The following is an 18,027-nucleotide window of genomic DNA, read 5'->3' on the forward strand; positions in this document are numbered from 1 at the left end:
TGACTTACAGTGTGTATTGGTGGATGAGTGTTTCACTTTCAATGCATTATGGCAGAAGCTTTCTCAACCGGTCCAACATTTTAGAACACCTACTCATTCAAGGCTTTTTCTTTATTTGTACTATTTTCTACATTGTAGAATAATAGTGAAGACATCAAAAATATGAAATAACACATATCATGTGTTATTATCACCAAAAAAAGTGTTAAACAAATCAAACTACATTTTATATTTGTGATTCTTCAAATAGCCACCTTTTGCCTTGATGACAGCTTTGCACACTCTTGGCATTCTCTCAACCAGCTTCACCTGGAATGCTTTTCCAACAGTCTTGAAGGAGATCCCACATAAGATGAGCACTTGTTGGCTGCTTTTCCTTCCCTCTGCGGTCCAACTCATCCCAAACCATCTCAATTTGGGTTGAGGTAGGGGGATTGTGGAAGCCAGGTCATCTGATGCAGCACCCCATCACTCTCCTTCTTGGTAAAATAGCACATACACTACCTGTTGGGTCATTGTCCTGTTGAAAGGACAATTCCTGTGGCGGTCCTCATGAGAGCCAGTTTCATCATAGCGCTTGATGGTTTTTGCGACTGCACTTGATGAAACTTAAAGTTCTTTACATTTTACATATTGACTGACCTTCATGTCTTAAAGTAATGATGGACTGTCGTTTCTCTTTGCTTATTTGAGCTGTTCTTGCCATAATATGGACTTGGTGTTTTACCAAATAGGGCTATGTTCTGTATACCCCCCTAACTTGTCACAACACAACTGATTGGCTCAAATGCAAGGATAGAAATTCCACAAATGTACTTTTAAGAAGGCACACCTGTTAATTTAAATGTATTCTAGGTGACTACCTCATGAAGCTGGTTGAGAGAATGTCAAGCGTGTGCAAAGCTGTCATCGAAGGAAAAGGGTGGCTACTTTGAAGAATCTCAAATAAAAAATACATTTTGATTTGTTTAACACTTTTTTTGTTACTACATGATTCTATAGTTTTGATGTCTTCACTATTATTATACAATGTGGAAAATAATTTTTTTTAATAAAGAAAAACCCTTGAATGAGTAGGTGTCCAAACTTTTGACTGGTACTGTGTGTATAAATATATATATACAGTGCCTTGCGAAAGTATTCGGCCCCCTTGAACTTTGCGACCTTTTGCCACATTTCAGGCTTCAAACATAAAGATATAAAACTGTATTTTTTTGTGAAGAATCAACAACAAGTGGGACACAATCATGAAGTGGAACGACATTTATTGGATATTTCAAACTTTTTTAACAAATCAAAAACTGAAAAATTGGGCGTGCAAAATTATTCAGCCCCTTTACTTTCAGTGCAGCAAACTCTCTCCAGAAGTTCAGTGAGGATCTCTGAATGATCCAATGTTGACCTAAATGACTAATGATGATAAATACAATCCACCTGTGTGTAATCAAGTCTCTGTAAAAATTCACCTGCACTGTGATAGTCTCAGAGGTCCGTTAAAAGCGCAGAGAGCATCATGAAGAACAAGGAACACACCAGGCAGGTCCGAGATACTGTTGTGAAGAAGTTTAAAGCCGGATTTGGATACAAAAAGATTTCCCAAGCTTTAAACATCCCAAGGAGTACTGTGCAAGCGATAATATTGAAATGGAAGGAGTATCAGACCACTGCAAATCTACCAAGACCTGGCCGTCCCTCTAAACGTTCAGCTCATACAAGGAGAAGACTGATCAGAGATGCAGCCAAGAGGCCCATGATCACTCTGGATGAACTGCAGAGATCTACAGCTGAGGTGGGAGACTCTGTCCATAGGACAACAATCAGTCGTATATTGCACAAATCTGGCCTTTATGGAAGAGTGGCAAGAAGAAAGCCATTTCTTAAAGATATCCATAAAAAGTGTTGTTTAAAGTTTGCCACAAGCCACCTGGGAGACACACCAAACATGTGGAAGAAGGTGCTCTGGTCAGATGAAACCAAAATTGAACTTTTTGGCAACAATGCAAAACGTTATGTTTGGCGTAAAAGCAACACAGCTCATCACCCTGAAAACACCATCCCCACTGTCAAACATGGTGGTGGCAGCATCATGGTTTGGGCCTGCTTTTCTTCAGCAGGGACAGGGAAGATGGTTAAAATTGATGGGAAGATGGATGGAGCCAAATACAGGACCATTCTGGAAGAAAACCTGATGGAGTCTGCAAAAGACCTGAGACTGGGACGGAGATTTGTCTTCCAACAAGACAATGATCCAAAACATAAAGCAAAATCTACAATGGAATGGTTCAATAAACATATCCAGGTGTTAGAATGGCCAAGTCAAAGTCCAGACCTGAATCCAATCGAGAATCTGTGGAAAGAACTGAAAACTGCTGTTCACAAATGCTCTCCATCCAACCTCACTGAGCTCGAGCTGTTTTGCAAGGAGGAATGGGAAAAAATGTCAGTCTCTCGATGTGCAAAACTGATAGAGACATACCCTAAACGACTTACAGCTGTAATCGCAGCAAAAGGTGGCGCTACAAAGTATTAACTTAAGGGGGCTGAATAATTTTGCACGCCCAATTTTTCAGTTTTTGATTTGTTAAAAATGTTTGAAATATCCAATAAATGTCGTTCCACTTCATGATTGTGTCCCACTTGTTGTTGATTCTTCACAAAAAAATAGTTTTATATCTTTGTTTGAAGCCTGAAATGTGGCAAAAGGTCGCAAAGTTCAAGGGGGCCGAATACTTTCGCAAGGCACTGTATACCTTTGGGGTGGGGGTTTGCAGTAAAATCTCATACACCCAGTTACTTCTCTGAAGCTGCTAACACAACATCTATCCTCTGTGATTTAGGTTCCATTTCTGCGGTACCCTTGAATGAGTAGGTGTTCTAAAACGTTTGACCGGTAGTGTATATGGAAGTTGTGTAATGTCCTGTCTTCCTCTATTTGTTTGTTCCTTGTCATCGCCTGCTAACCTATATTCATTAGTCACCATAAACCACAAACTGACCATCTGTATGTGTCATACAGATACAGTGCTGGCCAATATACAAGAATAGGGGAATGAGGCAGAGAAATCAGAGGGGTGAGGGTTGATGATAAGGGAGGTTTGAGAGCAGTGGCCTAATCTCCAGTTAATTGCAGGCACAGCATACAATTCAGTTTATTTACACTGGGCTCTGTTGTGGTGCAGGAGAAATTCAATACTGCAATTCAGCACCAGTAAAGTATTTCCTTTAGTCGACAAAAGCAGTTAAATCAAATCAAACTATTTGTCACATGACCCGAATACAACAAGTGTAGTAGACCTTACTGTGAAGCCCTTAACCAACAGTGCAGTTCAAGAAGAGTTAAGAAAATATTTGACAAATAAACTAAAAGTTAAAAAAATGTTTTAAAGTAACACAATAACGAGGCTTTATACAAGGGGTACCGGTACCAAGTCAGTGTGCGGGGGTACAGGTTAGAGGTAATTTGTACATGTAGGTAGGGGTGAAGTAGCTATGCATAGATCAGGGATGCAGATCAAGTGCACAAGGTTACACACTTGCAAAAATAATGTTCACTGAGTAAAAATGTTAATAATCCCCCCTCACTCACAAGTGTTACTGTCAAATTCAACACAACATAAGCTAAATCTTTGGGCTACACTGCACATTATTACAATTGTACACTTTAAGCCTGTGGACATCTGTTCTACAATGTGCCAGCAGAGCATGATACCCTTTGTTGGCATAATTGATCTCTTTCAGGCAGACAGTACACCTGGCATACCCCTTTGTATCCACTGTATTGGAAAAGTGAGAAATAGGGAAAGTGTGTGGTGTTCCTTTCACCTCTATAGTGGCATCCAGCTTAAGCCAGGCACCAGCTACACTTGATCGCTGAATGCACTTGTTTAACAAGCAACACCTCATTTTCACCTAATTCTCTCATTCTGAAAATGAACCACATGCTGTAGAGGGAAAACCTTAGTAGTTCGTTCGTTAGCTAGTCAACATTTCACACAGATTGCCAGGGTCCAGTAAGCAACAAACGCGTTATAACTTGAACGGCAAGGAGTCGTATACGAGTTAGTATTATAGCGAATTGGTTAGGTTAACGTTACTAACGTTAGCTCATCTGATGTTGTCTGACTTTAGTAGCCAGCTGATTTTCACACCATAAACACAATTATTTGATCAGTTAAGTTGGCAAATGTTGCTCAACATTTCTCTGGCTAGCTAACGGGAGAATTCGATCCAGATAGTAAGATACTTAACAATGCTAATACTTGTTCGATCACACTTTCTCACTCACCTCAAACTTCCCAAATAACAGCTGTTTTTCTGTTACAGCTCATGAAGTACGCTTCATCACCTTATCACCCCCATCTCCGTGGTCAGGCTTCTCACCTAACGTTACCTCTTTATCGTCCAGGGGATGCGCTGCTGTAACTGACAAACTGCCTTTCTACTCTCCCCGGTCTTTCCGGGGCGTGCGTGCTGATGCGGTCACTAGCAGGTTGGTTGTCTCTTCTCTCTTCAGTCGCGTGCTGCATTCTGTTGTTATGTGAACGATTGGCTGACCCTTGTATACAGCCAGTATTGCTCCAAACTCTCATCACTCATTCGCTTACAGCCAGTAGTCAAGGCTTTTACCCATATGCCAGAATCACCTAGCTTATACAGGATGTTCAAATATTTACAAAATGCAGTATGCAAGAATACACAAAGAACTTCTAAGTTTCAGTAACAGACGTGACCAATCTACACACTCTCCAGCTCAGTTCTGTCTCCTCAGTGGAAGCGTAGCCTTCCCTCAGCCTCAAACAGCTTCTCTTCCTCTTCAGAAAGACAGTTTCCTTTCAAACTGTGGGTGAGTGATGACAGAGCGCATCATAATCAGCAATACAATAAAAGACCCACAACCATTACAAAGTGGAAATGGTGAAAGATGTTTTGAAATACAAATGGGCCTAAGGAATATATCAAATACTATTATTAACCTGACACAAAAAAAATGAGTAATGTGCCTTTAAATGAGCGACATTGCGTCACATTGGGTACACTCACCAGATCTCTTTGAGTGATGTGTTGTGGGAGAGAGCCTCTGACAGCTGTCTGATTCCATCCACTGTCAGCTGATTATTGATTAACCTGCGCAGAATGGAACAGAGGGGTCACTAGGTTAACCAGCTAACTTTTATTCACATTCAGAAATAACCTTTGTTCACTTTCTGGTTAATTCTGAGGCTAAACTTCGTTATTGGTTGTTGGGAGTGTGTTGAGACTGGGGCCTGCCTTACCAGAGGTGAGATAGACCCGTGTTGGATCTGATCAGCTCTGCCATGTCTGGTGCTACATCATCTGACAACTCGTTTTGCACCAACCTAGAACACCACAACACACATTTAAACTGTGTTAACTCCAAAGCACAAATACACATGAAATATCAGAGACAAATACTGTCACAGGAATTTGATGTATGAATAAGATTGTCCTACCAGAAGATTCTGAGCATAGTGTTGCATTTTAGTGCTTTGGCCAAGTGCCTCCCACCTTCTGAAGTGATGCCATTGGCTGAGAGGCTAAGGGAGAGAAGAGCATAGAAATATAATTACTTTTAGTAGTACATAAGTATACTGTATTACTTTAGGTAATGATATTACTATGAGGCAGAGTGATATACTGTAAAATAGATACTGTAGTTTCAGTGTTTGTGAGTTAGGGAGTTCAGTAACCCATACTGTAGCTGAATGTGCGTTAGGAAAATGATACACCAATGGGTTATACTTCCTTATTTCTGACCTCAACCGCAGTTGTGGGAGAACTGAAATACATGGCATAATCAGTGCCACATACTTATTAAGAGAAGTGATAACGATGACATATCTTGCCATCCATCTCACCTGAGGTTGGTAAGACTTGGGTGATTCCTCAGGGCCTCTGCGAATGCTCTTGCTCCTTCATCACCAATACTGTTCCCCCACATTCTGAAAAACAGGAACAATCCATTCCATGCACTCTGTTAAATAAAAATACAAATATTGTAATAGTGCACTTACCCCACGTCAAAGATAGATGTGCTCTTCTGAATGGCACTGGCCAGATACCTGCCACCCACACTGGTGAACTTGTTGCTGCCAACCCTTTGAACAAATCAAAGTGCCAAAAATAAACATTTTAATTCATACACAAGTAATTATATAATTGATTGGACATACCGATTTACATACTTGACGACTCTTAACTTAGGACATTCCTCAATGATATGAGCAATTAGCTTGGCTCCGATGTCCGTAATGAGATTATTGTAAAGTCTGTAAAATCAAGACAACAGAAATACAGTCACATCATATGAATTTGTCATACAGCATAATACAGTACTAAAGTTCGACAGGCAAGTTGACCCTGATAGACACGGACTCACCCCAAAACCTCCACCACTCTGTGTTTGATAAGCTCCTCAGCCAATACTTCAACGCTGCTGTCTGAGATCTGATTGACACACAACCTGAAATGGAAAAACTAATTTAGATGAAAAGTTGAGTTTTTACTCTACAATTTTTTTATAGCAGTAAGAAATTATTTGTCTATGTTATTTGTAAACAAGTGCACCTTTCATGTAAACAGTGGCATAAAGTACATAGTGTTTCCATCTGCATATATTCCTAATTCCTCACCTCACCACGGTCATTTTACTGAATGAAGGCCTGAGCTGCTTGACCCCATAGTCACTGATGTTGTTGTTGTCCATGTCCACCCCTAGCCTCTTCCGCCGGTGCTGCAGCACAAAGTTGAGGGCACTGCAGTCGCCAGAGGACACATTACAGTAGCCCAGCTTGATGTAGTCAGCTGTGATTCCCTTCGCAGTCAGCTGGGCCACCTCTTTACTTCCTGTCTCGAAGATGCAGCGCAGCATCCACAGGAAGTTGGGCAGGACATGCACCTTGCTGCCCTCCTGCTCTGTGCTGTGGAGTGGCAAGCCACGGAGGTGGGACCTCACGCTGGTGGACAGATAGGACTTGAGGACCGCCCGCTTCCTCTTCAGTAGCGCTGGAGGAACCATGTGCTCCAGAAGGCCGGCATTGGCCTTAGACAGCAGTCCACACAGGAAGAGGTTGGCGTACTGGAGATGCTCGTTGGTCTTGAACGGGTCCTTTCCCCTGGGTTTGGAGGAGCCACCGATGCAGGGGAAGACACATGATAAACAAGATGTGTTGTCCCTCCTGCTGCACTCGGTGAAGAACTTGAGGATGTTCCCTTCGCTGGCCTGTTCGTCCAGAACCAGGGAGAATGCAGCCAAGAAGGACTGTAGGGTGAGATGAAAGAACTCAAAGGTAGAAGGGTTTCCACAGGCATCGTAGCGGCTGACCGGTCGGAGGAAACCCACCTGAAGGTCGTCCTCAGTCAGGCCACAAGAGGTCACCTCCTCCTGGTCGAACACAAATCCTCCTCTCTCCATGCCCAGCAGAGCCAGCTTGGAGAAGGCTGTCAGTGGCCTCAACCCTGCCCTGAAGGTATCAGCGGGGCACCTGGTGTTTCTCGTCAAGAGGCCCGGTGGGGGAGCGGCCCCACGGCTGAAGAAGACTTCAGAAAGCAGAAGGAATATGTTAGTGAGGGTCACGCAAGCCTCTGGCAACTCAAAGTCATCGTAGACTGAATGCAGGTGTTTAAAGCTCTTGAAGACGATCCAGCAGAAGAGGGGGATGGAGCAGAGGCCACAGAGGTGGGGGCTAGCATCCAGCTGGACTGAGACCAGGTCCCTGTGCTCTTGCTCTTTGAAGTGTAGGTTGGTGTAGGTTTGAAGGTGGGCCGGAGAGAACCCACGCAGTGCCACCCTCTTCCGGATCACCCTGCTCTGGACCTCGGTGCCTGTCCGAGCAGTAAGGACTTTCCGGGAACCATTGAGCAGCTTCCCACAGAGCAGGTTAATGAGCACCAGAAGGGGGTGAGTCCTCTCCTCTGGAGAAACCACCTCAGGCATGTTCTCCGGGTCCAGATCAGCCTGGATCTCATCATAGCCGTCAAACGTAAAGAGAACCTTTTCGGGGAAGCGGAGGATGTAGCTGAACACCTCATTGTCCGCATCTTGGTCGGGGTAGCAGTTGTATTTGAAAAGCAGGTCCCTGAGTGAGATCTCGTCTGTCTCCTTGAATGTGCTGAACATCCTACAGCGGAACTTGAAGAAGAACATGGCGTCTGTCTGTTCCAGCTCCCTATTGGACCACAGCCTCTGGAGCTTCTGGAGGAGGATGGACTTGCCCACCCCAGCGTCCCCCGTGATGAGCACTGTCTCTGCCTGTGGGTTAAAGACACCCTGTTCTCCCAGGAGCTGCTCCAGACCCTCCAGGTGGCCCAAGCTCTCATTGCGGTCATTCAGGAGCTCCATCAGGGTGTCTGTATAGAGCTCCTCCAGCTGGGTTTCCTCTCGCTTGGTGTAGGATGCAATGAAGCGTGTGTCTCGGCCCAGCTCGTGCCTCAGCTTCTCACAGTACCTACTAACTGAGAGGAGGGGGGTAGGGAGAATACACTGGAGTCTCATTCTCAACCACGGATATTCAGCCAAAATATACAGTAGTTTCCCCCGTGATTCTCTAATAGCTTACATTTTCAATGCACTGTATTTTTTTTATTGTTAAGTAAAATTCCAATAACACATATTAAGTGCAGCACCATACAGTTTACTGACATACTTACTAGGGTCCGTGTTCTTCACTGGTATGTCCCGTATGAAGTCTGGTGGCTGGTAGTTGATCTCTTTAAGCCATGGTTGGAGGTCTATGTATGCATCATAAACTTTGTAGAGAATATATAGGAAGTATTCACATGCCTGCTCCCCTTTGCTTTGGACCAATTCCAGGATTTTACGCACCTGCGCCATGTCAATCATAAGTAAATAATATTTACTTTACAGTGATTCAATATTTAATAATAATTTGACAGCTAACAGTTTCCCCCTTTTACACACCTGCACAATGGCAATCATATTTACTTCCCAGTGATTCATATTCAATTAATATTACTTCCCACATTTTGATTATTGTGGCCAAACAGGATTTTTCACAGATAAGATACTGGCAACATACCAAATGCCATTGTATTGCAAAATCAAGTCTTGTCTTTACACTTTCTCATCTTAAAATCAATTAGTCCATTTTAGTTTGGGCCTAGTAAGCTATTTGTGAATGCAAGAGCATGTCTTTGTGATGGGTACTTTGTCATTTAATGTGTGTTGTCCAAATGGACATGTATCCTCTCTGAAACCCTCCTATGGTAAATTACCTGGTCTGTCTTGGTGGCTGAGCGCTGGATGATTTCTGTATCCTCAATACACAGAAAGCCACTTTGTAGGAGGTTATCCAGAATGCACTGCGTGCTCTTCACCTGGGAAACTAGTAGCTCACGGTGCAAGGTGAGCATTTGGACAGTGGACACATGGCCCGTTAGTCCAGCACGGGCTTCTTCGGCACTGGAGCCCATAATATGCATGGCTTCAGCTGCCTGTATTTACTGGAAAATGTAAGAAGTAATTCTAGTCAGATAATCAGTTAGGAGAAAATGATCCAACAGTACGGATAAAATACATTATAGTAGTCTATGGCTATCGCCACGGTATACGTATACGGGCTGCCTATACATACCGTCAGAACCTTTGATAACATTGTTCTTAGCCGCGCTGTCCTAGTCCGCGGCGGAAAAACTCGGGAACTACGTCTCTCTTCAAAAACAAACTCCAGTCTTGGTTATTAAACCATTAAATAGCGTGCGACAGGATAATAACAAAACGTTTCTCTATGACCGTTAGAATAGGAATCTAGTCTTGTCTCAAACAATGTCAGGAGGGAAAAAAAACACTGAACACAGTACTGGTTCTTTGAGGAAGTGAAACCAAAAACAGCCTCGGATGCGCGTAATTTCGCCTCGAATTGCGTCCGCGCTTTTGGCATGCTGATGTCTGCTTCTTTTTATACAGGGTTTTCGCCACTTGTAATTGCTCCACGGTAAATCAGGATTTCCCAAACATGTCCTAATAATTCGAAATATTGCTTAGAAAACCAAGTGTTTTAATCAGCATATGCTTACTTCGATGTCACCTTTCGCCGATTAAAATAAGCAGAGTAAGGTGTTTACATGACCGTTGCATAATACTGTCACAATCAGTTTCATATCAAATTATTACTGTGCATGTAAACTTACTCACTCGTAACCAAAGAAAAAATACGATTTAGCTACCAGTGTGATGTGACACAAACCCATCGTAGCAAATGTATGTCAACTTGCTACTGAGATATTTATAATCCGTTTTTTCCTCAAGCATTCGATATATCGTGTTGCATTACTGTTGCCAATTTAACATGAATAGCCCATAGCCTACAGATGACTGTCTTGTCCACTGATTTAATGAAATAGAACCAATACAAATGTTTGTCAGTGTTGGTGTATTCATTTTATAGTTCAATGCACTTGGTAGAAATAAGTACAGCTTCAGAAATTCCCAGTTTAAACTTTACTCTCATTTAGATTCGTCATTGTAAAATAAGAATTTGTTCCTAACTGACTTGCCTAGTTAAATAAAATAAAGGTGAAATAAAATAGAAGATCAGCCTGGGGTCCCTCTTCATGGGCCCCTGAAGGACAGAATCTTCTGATCTGAGGGGTGGAGCCTTTGCTTACTTCACCACAGGTTGTGCAATTATACCTTGTTTATTTGCTGAGAATCATTTTAGAATACAGAGAGAAAATCAGGTCAATGACATGGAGGAGGACTGCAGAGATTGTTAGTGTTGATGGTGGGTGAAGAGAGACTTGCACAAAAAAAATTTGCAAGTCAAAGACACAATTTCCTTCACCCAAAGTACCCATTCATGTGCATTTTACATGTCGGCCTATATATTTTATAGGAAGTCAGCTATAGTCATCACTGTCATGACACAGGTATAATGGAAGACCCTTTAACTATAATATATAAGAATCATAATGTTAAAACACCATAATCCAATTGACAGCATATTACATGTTATAATTACATTACTGATCCTTGACTTTGGAGATGTCATTTACAAAATAGCCTCCAACACTCTACTCAGCAAATCGGATGCAGTCTATCACAGTGCCATCCGTTTCGTCACCAAAGCCCAATATACTACCCACCACTGCGACCTGTATGCTCTCGTTGGCTGGCCCGCTTCATATTCGTCGCCAAACCCACTGGCTCCAGTTCATCTACACATTTCTACTAGGTAAAGCCCTGCCTTATCTCAGCTCACTGGTCAACATAGCAGCACCAACTCGTAGCACACGCTCCAGCAGGTATATTTAACTGGTCACCTCCAAAGCCAATTCGTCCTTTGGCCACCTTTCCTTCCAGTTCTCTGCTGCCAATGACTGGAACGAACTGGAAAATCACTGAATCTGGAGACTCATATCTCCCTCACTAACTTTAATCACCAGCTGTCAGAGCAGCTCACAGATCACTGCACCTGTACATAGCCCATCTGTAAATAGCCTATCCAACTACCTCATCCCCATACTGTTTATTTGATTTATTTTGCTCCTTTGCACCCCAGTATCTCTACTTGCACACTCATCTTCTGCACATCTTTCACTCCAGTGTTTAATTGCTATGTTGTAATTATTTCGGCACTATGGCCTATTCATTGCCTTACCTCCCTTATCCTACCTCATTTGCACACACTGTATATATACTTTTTCTATTGTATTATTGACTCTATGTTTTGTTTATTCCATGGGTAACTCTGTGTTCTTGTATGTGTCGAACTGCTATACTTGGCCAGGTCGCAGTTGCAAATGAGAACTTGTTCTCAACTAGCTTACCTGGTTAAATAAAGGTAAAATGTTCAAAATTATCACACGGGACAAGACCAGTAATCATCTGCGAAATCCACAATGGCACGAAAGCCAAAACACACAGCAGAGGTACTCACACGCACCAACGGATATAGTAACAATAAACGACAGCTCAATGGAAACCTAAGGGCGCACTTAGTCAAACACTAATCAGTGGGAATAGGGGACGGGTGTGCGTAATGAAAGTTCCGGAGGGATCCGTGACAATGGTTCTGCTCAATAAGTTACAGGTTTGAGTCATTGTGCCTCGTTGGCCAGTTTTAGTGTGTAAACAACTGGGAAAAACTGTAATGTTATGAAGCTAATAGGATAGCGTTTCTCTCCATTGAATACCGGCAGTTAACATCAACAATCCTCATCAAATATTCAATAAAGGATTGCAATAATGAGATGTATCCACCAATCCAAAGAAAGGATAGGTGGGAGCTAGACAGCCCGCCGTGCCGTTTTTTTGGATGTCTCCCATTGTTAGGGTGGAGAAACGTGTAAATTGTCAGTATATGCATCATCTTTGGCAGAACTGAACTTTTTCCTACGCTCTGCTAGTAGGGTTCTCGCAGCACCTTTCCACAATCCCCTGCACCTTTCCTCGCATGCCTCCGCTGAAAATGAATGGAGGCAGAACTTTGTCTGACTAATTCAGAAGTGTTGAAAACCCTTTGATACCGCAGCTTGAAGAATACACACTAGAACACATTATCAACCGAATCAAGTGCATGTGTGTCAGGCTTCCCAAGCAAAATGGAGAAACTTTGGTGAAACAAAATGCTATGCCAGGCAGGGAGACATTGTCATCCATTTGTCCTTTATTTGGTATCGCATCTAAAATAAATAGCTCACATTTATTACTAATACACTGAACACATGGGAGTGTTTACCAGTGTGCAGATTGTTTTAAACTCTAGTGCATTTTTACTCCAGCTGATTATGTTGCAAAAGGGTACAACAGGATAATTTCATGCGTCTTGGCATGCCCTCCACCAGTCCTTCACAAATACAAATCTTCCCGATTCCAGCCTTGATGAAGCAACCTCAGATCATCACCGATCCCTCGCCAAATTTCACAGTGGGTGCGAGACACTGTGGCTTGTCGGCCTCTCCAGGTCTCTCACCCAATGTGAAATTTGATGGAGAATCGGTGATGATCTGGGGGTGCTTCAGCAAGGATGGAATCCAGCAGATTTGACTTTGTGAAGGACGCATGAATCAAGCCATGTACAAAGTTGTCCTGGAAGAAAACTTGCTTCCTTCTGCTCTGACAATGTTCCCCAACTCGGAGGATTGTTTTTTCCAGCAGGACAATGCTCCATGCCACACAGCCAGGTCAATCAAGGTGTGGATGGAGGACCACCAGATCAAGACTCTGGCATGGCCAGCCCAATCTCCAGACCTGAACCCCATTGAAAACCTATGGAATGTGATCAAGAGGAAGATGGATGGTCACAAGCCATCAAACAAAGCCGAGCTGCTTGAATTTTTGTGCCAGTAGTGGCATAAAGTTAGCCAACATCAATGTGAAAGACTGGTGGATGGCATTTCAAGACACATGAAAGCTGTGATTGAAAATCAGGGTTATTCCACCAAATATTGATTTCTAAACAAAACATTAGTATTGTGTTGTTTAAAAATGAATATGAACTTATTATTTGAGGTCTGACAACACTGCATATTTTTTGTTATTTTGACCAGTTGCCATTTGGAATTTGGGAGAAATGTTGTCAGTAGTCAGAGAAACAGATAATTTTGCAGTGGTCTCTTAATTTTTTCCAGAGCTGTATACATTCATTATACATGTAAAGTAATCAATCATTTATAGAATGGTAACATTAATAAATATATTTCAAGCTAGAATTCAACACCAGTGATTCCATGTCTCTGTACATGGTGCAGCAGCCTTTAATTGGCAGGGTTGAGCAACCGGGTAGTAGCCGACTAGTGATGCCTATTTACCAGTCTGATGGCCTTAAGATTGAAGCTGTTTTTCAGTCTCTCGGTCCCAGCTTTGATGCACCTGTACTGACCTCACCTTCTGGATGATAGTGGGGTGAACAGGCCGTGGCTCGGGTGGTTGATGTCCTTGATGATCTTTTTGGCCATCCTGTGACATCAGGTGCTGTAGGTGTCCTGGAGGGCAGGCAGTGTGCCCCCGGTGATGCGTCGGACAGACTGCACCACCCTCTAGAGAGTCCTGCAGTTGTGTGCAGTGCAGTTGCCGTACCAGGTGGTGATACAGCCCGAAAGGATTCTCTCAATTGTGCATCTGTAAAAGTTTCTGAGGGCCTTAGGGGCCAAGCCGAATTTCTTCAGCCTTCTGAGGTTGAAGAGGCGCTGTTACACCTTCTTCACCACACTGTCTGTGGGTGAACCATTTCAGATTGTCAAAGATGTGTAAGCCGAGGAACTTGAAGCTTTTCACCTTCTCCCTGCGGTACAGTCAATGTGGATACGGGCGTGCTCCCTCTGCTGTCTCCTGAAGTCCACAATCAGCTCCTTAGTTTTGTTGACGTTGAGTGTGAGGTTATTTTCCTGACACCACACTCCGAGGGCCCTCACCTCCCCTTGTAGGCCGTCTCATCATTGTTGGTAATCAGGCCTACTGTTGTTGTGTCGTCCGCAAACTTGATGATTGAGTTGGAGGCGTGCGTTGCCATGCAGTTATGGGTGAACAGGGAGTACAGGAGAGGGCTCAGAACGCACCCTTGTGGGGCCCCAGTGTTGAGGATCAGCGGTGTGGAGATGTTGTTGCCTACCCTCACCACCTGGGGGCGGCCCGTCAGGAAGTCCAGTACCCAGTTGCACAGGTCGGGGTCGAGACCCAGGGTCTCGAGCTTGATGACGAGCTTGGAGGGTACTATGGTGTTAAATGCCGAGCTGTAGTCGATGAACAGCATTCTCACATAGGTATTCCTCTTGTCCAGGTGGGTTAGGGTAGTGTGCTGTGTGGTTGAGATTGCATCGTCTGTGGACCTATTTGGGCGGTAAGCAAATTGGAGTGGGTCTAGGGTGTCAGGTAGGGTGGAGGTGATATGGTCCTTGACTAGTCTCTCAAAGCACTTGACGGACGTGAGTGCTACGTGAGTGCTACGGGGCGGTAGTCGTTTAGCTCAGTTACCTTAGCTTTCTTGGGAACAGGAACAATGGTGGCCCTCTTGAAGCATGTAGGAACAGCAGACTGGGATAGGGATTGATTGAATATGTCCGTAAACACACCAGCCAGCTGGTCTGCGCATGCTCAGAGGGCGCGGCTGGGGATGCCGTCTGGGCCTGCAGCCTTGCGAGGGTTAACACGTTTCAACGTTTTACTCACCTCGGCTGCAGTGAAGGAGAGGCCGCATGTTTTGGTTGCAGGCCGTGTCAGTGGCACTGTATTGTCCTCAAAGCGGGCAAAGCGGGTCCGTGACGGGGCTGGTTTTCTTTTTGTAATCCGTGATTGACTGTAGACCCTGCCACCTGTTCATAAAGAGTTCTCCGAATCCTGTGAAGAGTGGGAGTGGGCGGATTTCCAGGTCATTCTCGCCAGCCGTGATTTTGGGCAGCTTTTACAGCATTATAAGGCTGCGTTGAGACAAGGATTTATCAATGACCCAAGCCCAGCTCAGTTAATCCCTACCATTGTGACGCAGAGTTGTCATAATGCTTCAAGAAATGTACATTACACCAGGGGCGTTGGCAGATACAATGTAAATAACCTAATGTATGTTCTTCTAACTGTCCTGAATGCCTCTGCTGATCCTACAGCTATTGTATGCAGTAATCATGTGCCTATGAACCAGATTTATGCTCTTAGCACTGAGCCAGTGTGCCCTAGGAGGAAGTTCACTGTGTGCAGCTTACCCTGCACTAACATAAATAACACAAGCATATCTACTTCTGCTGAGCTTCCCAGTAAAGCAATAAAGATAAGTAAGCATCCCAGAAGACAATTGCTCAAAATATCCCACGTTAATAGCTTAAGAAACAAGGTTCATGAAATCAATAATTTGCTAGTAACAGATGGCATTCATACTCTGACTATCTCTGAAACTCATTTAGATAATACCTTTGATGATACAGTGGAAGCAATACAAGGTTATAACATTTACAGAAAATATATAAATGCCAATGGTGTTGCTGTTTATATTCAGAACTACATTCCTGTAAAGATTAGAGAGGTTCTCATGTTAAATACTGTTGAAGTAATATGGCTACAGGTTCATCTGCCTCACCTAAAGCCCATTCTGTTGGGAAGTTGCTAACAGTCAGTATCTGGATAACATTTGTGAAATGCTTGATAATGTATGTGATATCAACAGAGGTATATTTTCTGGGTGATTTAAATATTGACTGGCTTTCATCAAGTTGCCCACTCAAGAAAAAGCTTCAAACTGTAACCAGTGCCTGTAACCTGGTTCAGGTTATCAGTCAACCTACCAGGGTAGTTACCAATAGCACAGGAATCAAATCATCGACATGTTTTGATTACATCTTCACTAATGCTGCAGAAATGTGCTTGAAAGCAGTATCCAGATCCATCGGATGTTGTGATCACAATATAGTAGCCATATCTAGGCAAACCAAAGTTCCAAAGGCTGGGCCTAATATAATGTATAAGAGGTCATACAATAAGTTTTGTAGTGATTCCTATGTTGTTGACGTAAAGAATATTTGTTTGTCCGTGGTGTGTAATGAGAAGCAATCAGACACTGCACTTGACACATTTATGAAATTGCTAATAAGCATACACCTATTAAGAAAATTACTGTAAAAACTATTAAATCCCTGTGGATTGATGAGGAATTGAAAAATGGTATGGTTGAGAGGGATATGGCAAATAAGTCTGGCTGCACAACCGATTGGCAAACATATTACAAATTGAGAAATCATGTAACTAAACTGAATAAAAAGAAGAAGAACTACATTGTGAAACAAATATAAATGACATAAAGAATGTAAAGTAAAAAGCTTTGGAGCACATTAAATGAAAGCTCCATCATTCATTGAATCAGATGGCTCATTCATCACAAAGCCAACTACTTTTGCCAACTACTTTAATGATTTTTTCAATGGCATTACATGGCAGCAACAAACACTGACACTACACCTCCAAGTATATCTGACCATATAATGAAGGACAAGCATGGTAATTTTAAATTCTGTAAAGTGTGTGGAAGAGGTGAAAACATTATTGTTGTCCATCAAGCCACCGGGGTCTGACAACCTGGATGGAAAATTACTGAGGATAATAGCGGACGATATTGCCACTCCTATTTGCCATATTTTCAATTTAAGCCTACTAGAAAGTGTGTGCCCCAGGCTTGAAGGGAAGCAAAAGTAATTCAAAAGTCATTGCGAGGGCAGTTTTGTTAGACTTCAGTGTGACTTTTGACATTATCGATAATAGTCTGCTGCAGGAAAAACATATGTGTTATGGCTTTACACCCCCTGCTATATTGTGGATAAAGAGTTACCAGTCTAACAGAACACAGAAGGTGTTCTTTAATGGAAGCCTCCCCAACATAATCCAGGTGGAATCAGGAATTCCCCAGGGCAGCTGTCTAGGCCCATTACTTTTTTCAATCTTTACTAATGACATGCCACTGGCTTTGAGTGTCTATGTATCCAGATTACTCAACACTATACATGTCAGCTACTATAGCGACTGAAATGACTGCAACACTTAACAAAGAGTTGCAGTTCGTTTCAGAGTGGGCGTCAAGGAATAAGTTAGTCCTACCTATTTCTAAAACTAAATGCATTGTATTTGGGACAAATCATTCACTAAACCCTAAACCTCAACTAAATCTTGTAATAAATAATGTGGAAATTGAGCAAGTTGAGGTGACTAAACTGCTTGAAGTAACTCTAGATTGTAAAGTGCCATGGTCAAAACATATTGATACAACAGTAGCTAAGATGGGGAGTAGTATGTCCATAATAAAGCTCTGCTCTACCTTCTTAACAACGCAGGTCCTACAGGCCCTAGTTTTGTCGTACCTGGACTAATGTTCAGTCGTGTGGTCATCCAACGGCTGACCCTTGGATGTACACAGAGAGCTAATATTAATAATATGCATGTCAATCTCTCCTGGCTCAAAGTAGAGGAGAGATTGAATTCATCACTACGTGTATTTATGAGAGGTATTGACTTGTTGAATGCACCGAGCTGTCTGTTTGAACTACTGGCACACAGCTCAGACACCCATGCATACC

At 42.9% G+C, this 18,027-nt stretch overlaps 1 protein-coding gene across 2 annotated transcripts; it reads right to left on the reverse strand.

The window, feature by feature from the left end:
• Positions 1-3,377: 3,377 nt before the first annotated feature.
• On the reverse strand, positions 3,378-9,898 carry LOC112227918 (nucleotide-binding oligomerization domain-containing protein 1-like). Of its 2 annotated transcripts, none has more exons than XM_042309907.1 (12): positions 9,612-9,898; positions 9,253-9,480; positions 8,668-8,842; positions 6,651-8,472; positions 6,398-6,481; positions 6,192-6,287; positions 6,033-6,116; positions 5,877-5,960; positions 5,472-5,555; positions 5,274-5,357; positions 5,041-5,124; positions 3,378-4,837 (listed from the first exon to the last, which is right to left on the reverse strand). In XM_042309907.1, exons 2-12 carry the CDS (start codon positions 9,457-9,459, stop codon positions 4,765-4,767), a joined length of 2,877 nt encoding a protein of 958 aa, XP_042165841.1. In that variant the 5' UTR covers positions 9,460-9,480; positions 9,612-9,898; the 3' UTR covers positions 3,378-4,764. The 2 variants fall into 2 exon arrangements, with proteins under 2 accessions (XP_042165841.1, XP_042165844.1); XM_042309910.1 differs by having other exon boundaries at positions 3,379-4,837; positions 6,204-6,287; positions 9,612-9,894.
• Positions 9,899-18,027: the final 8,129 nt, after the last annotated feature.

This window comes from Oncorhynchus tshawytscha, linkage group LG03, assembly GCF_018296145.1.
Source record: "Oncorhynchus tshawytscha isolate Ot180627B linkage group LG03, Otsh_v2.0, whole genome shotgun sequence".
In the NCBI taxonomy this organism is placed as follows: Eukaryota; Metazoa; Chordata; class Actinopteri; order Salmoniformes; family Salmonidae; genus Oncorhynchus; species Oncorhynchus tshawytscha.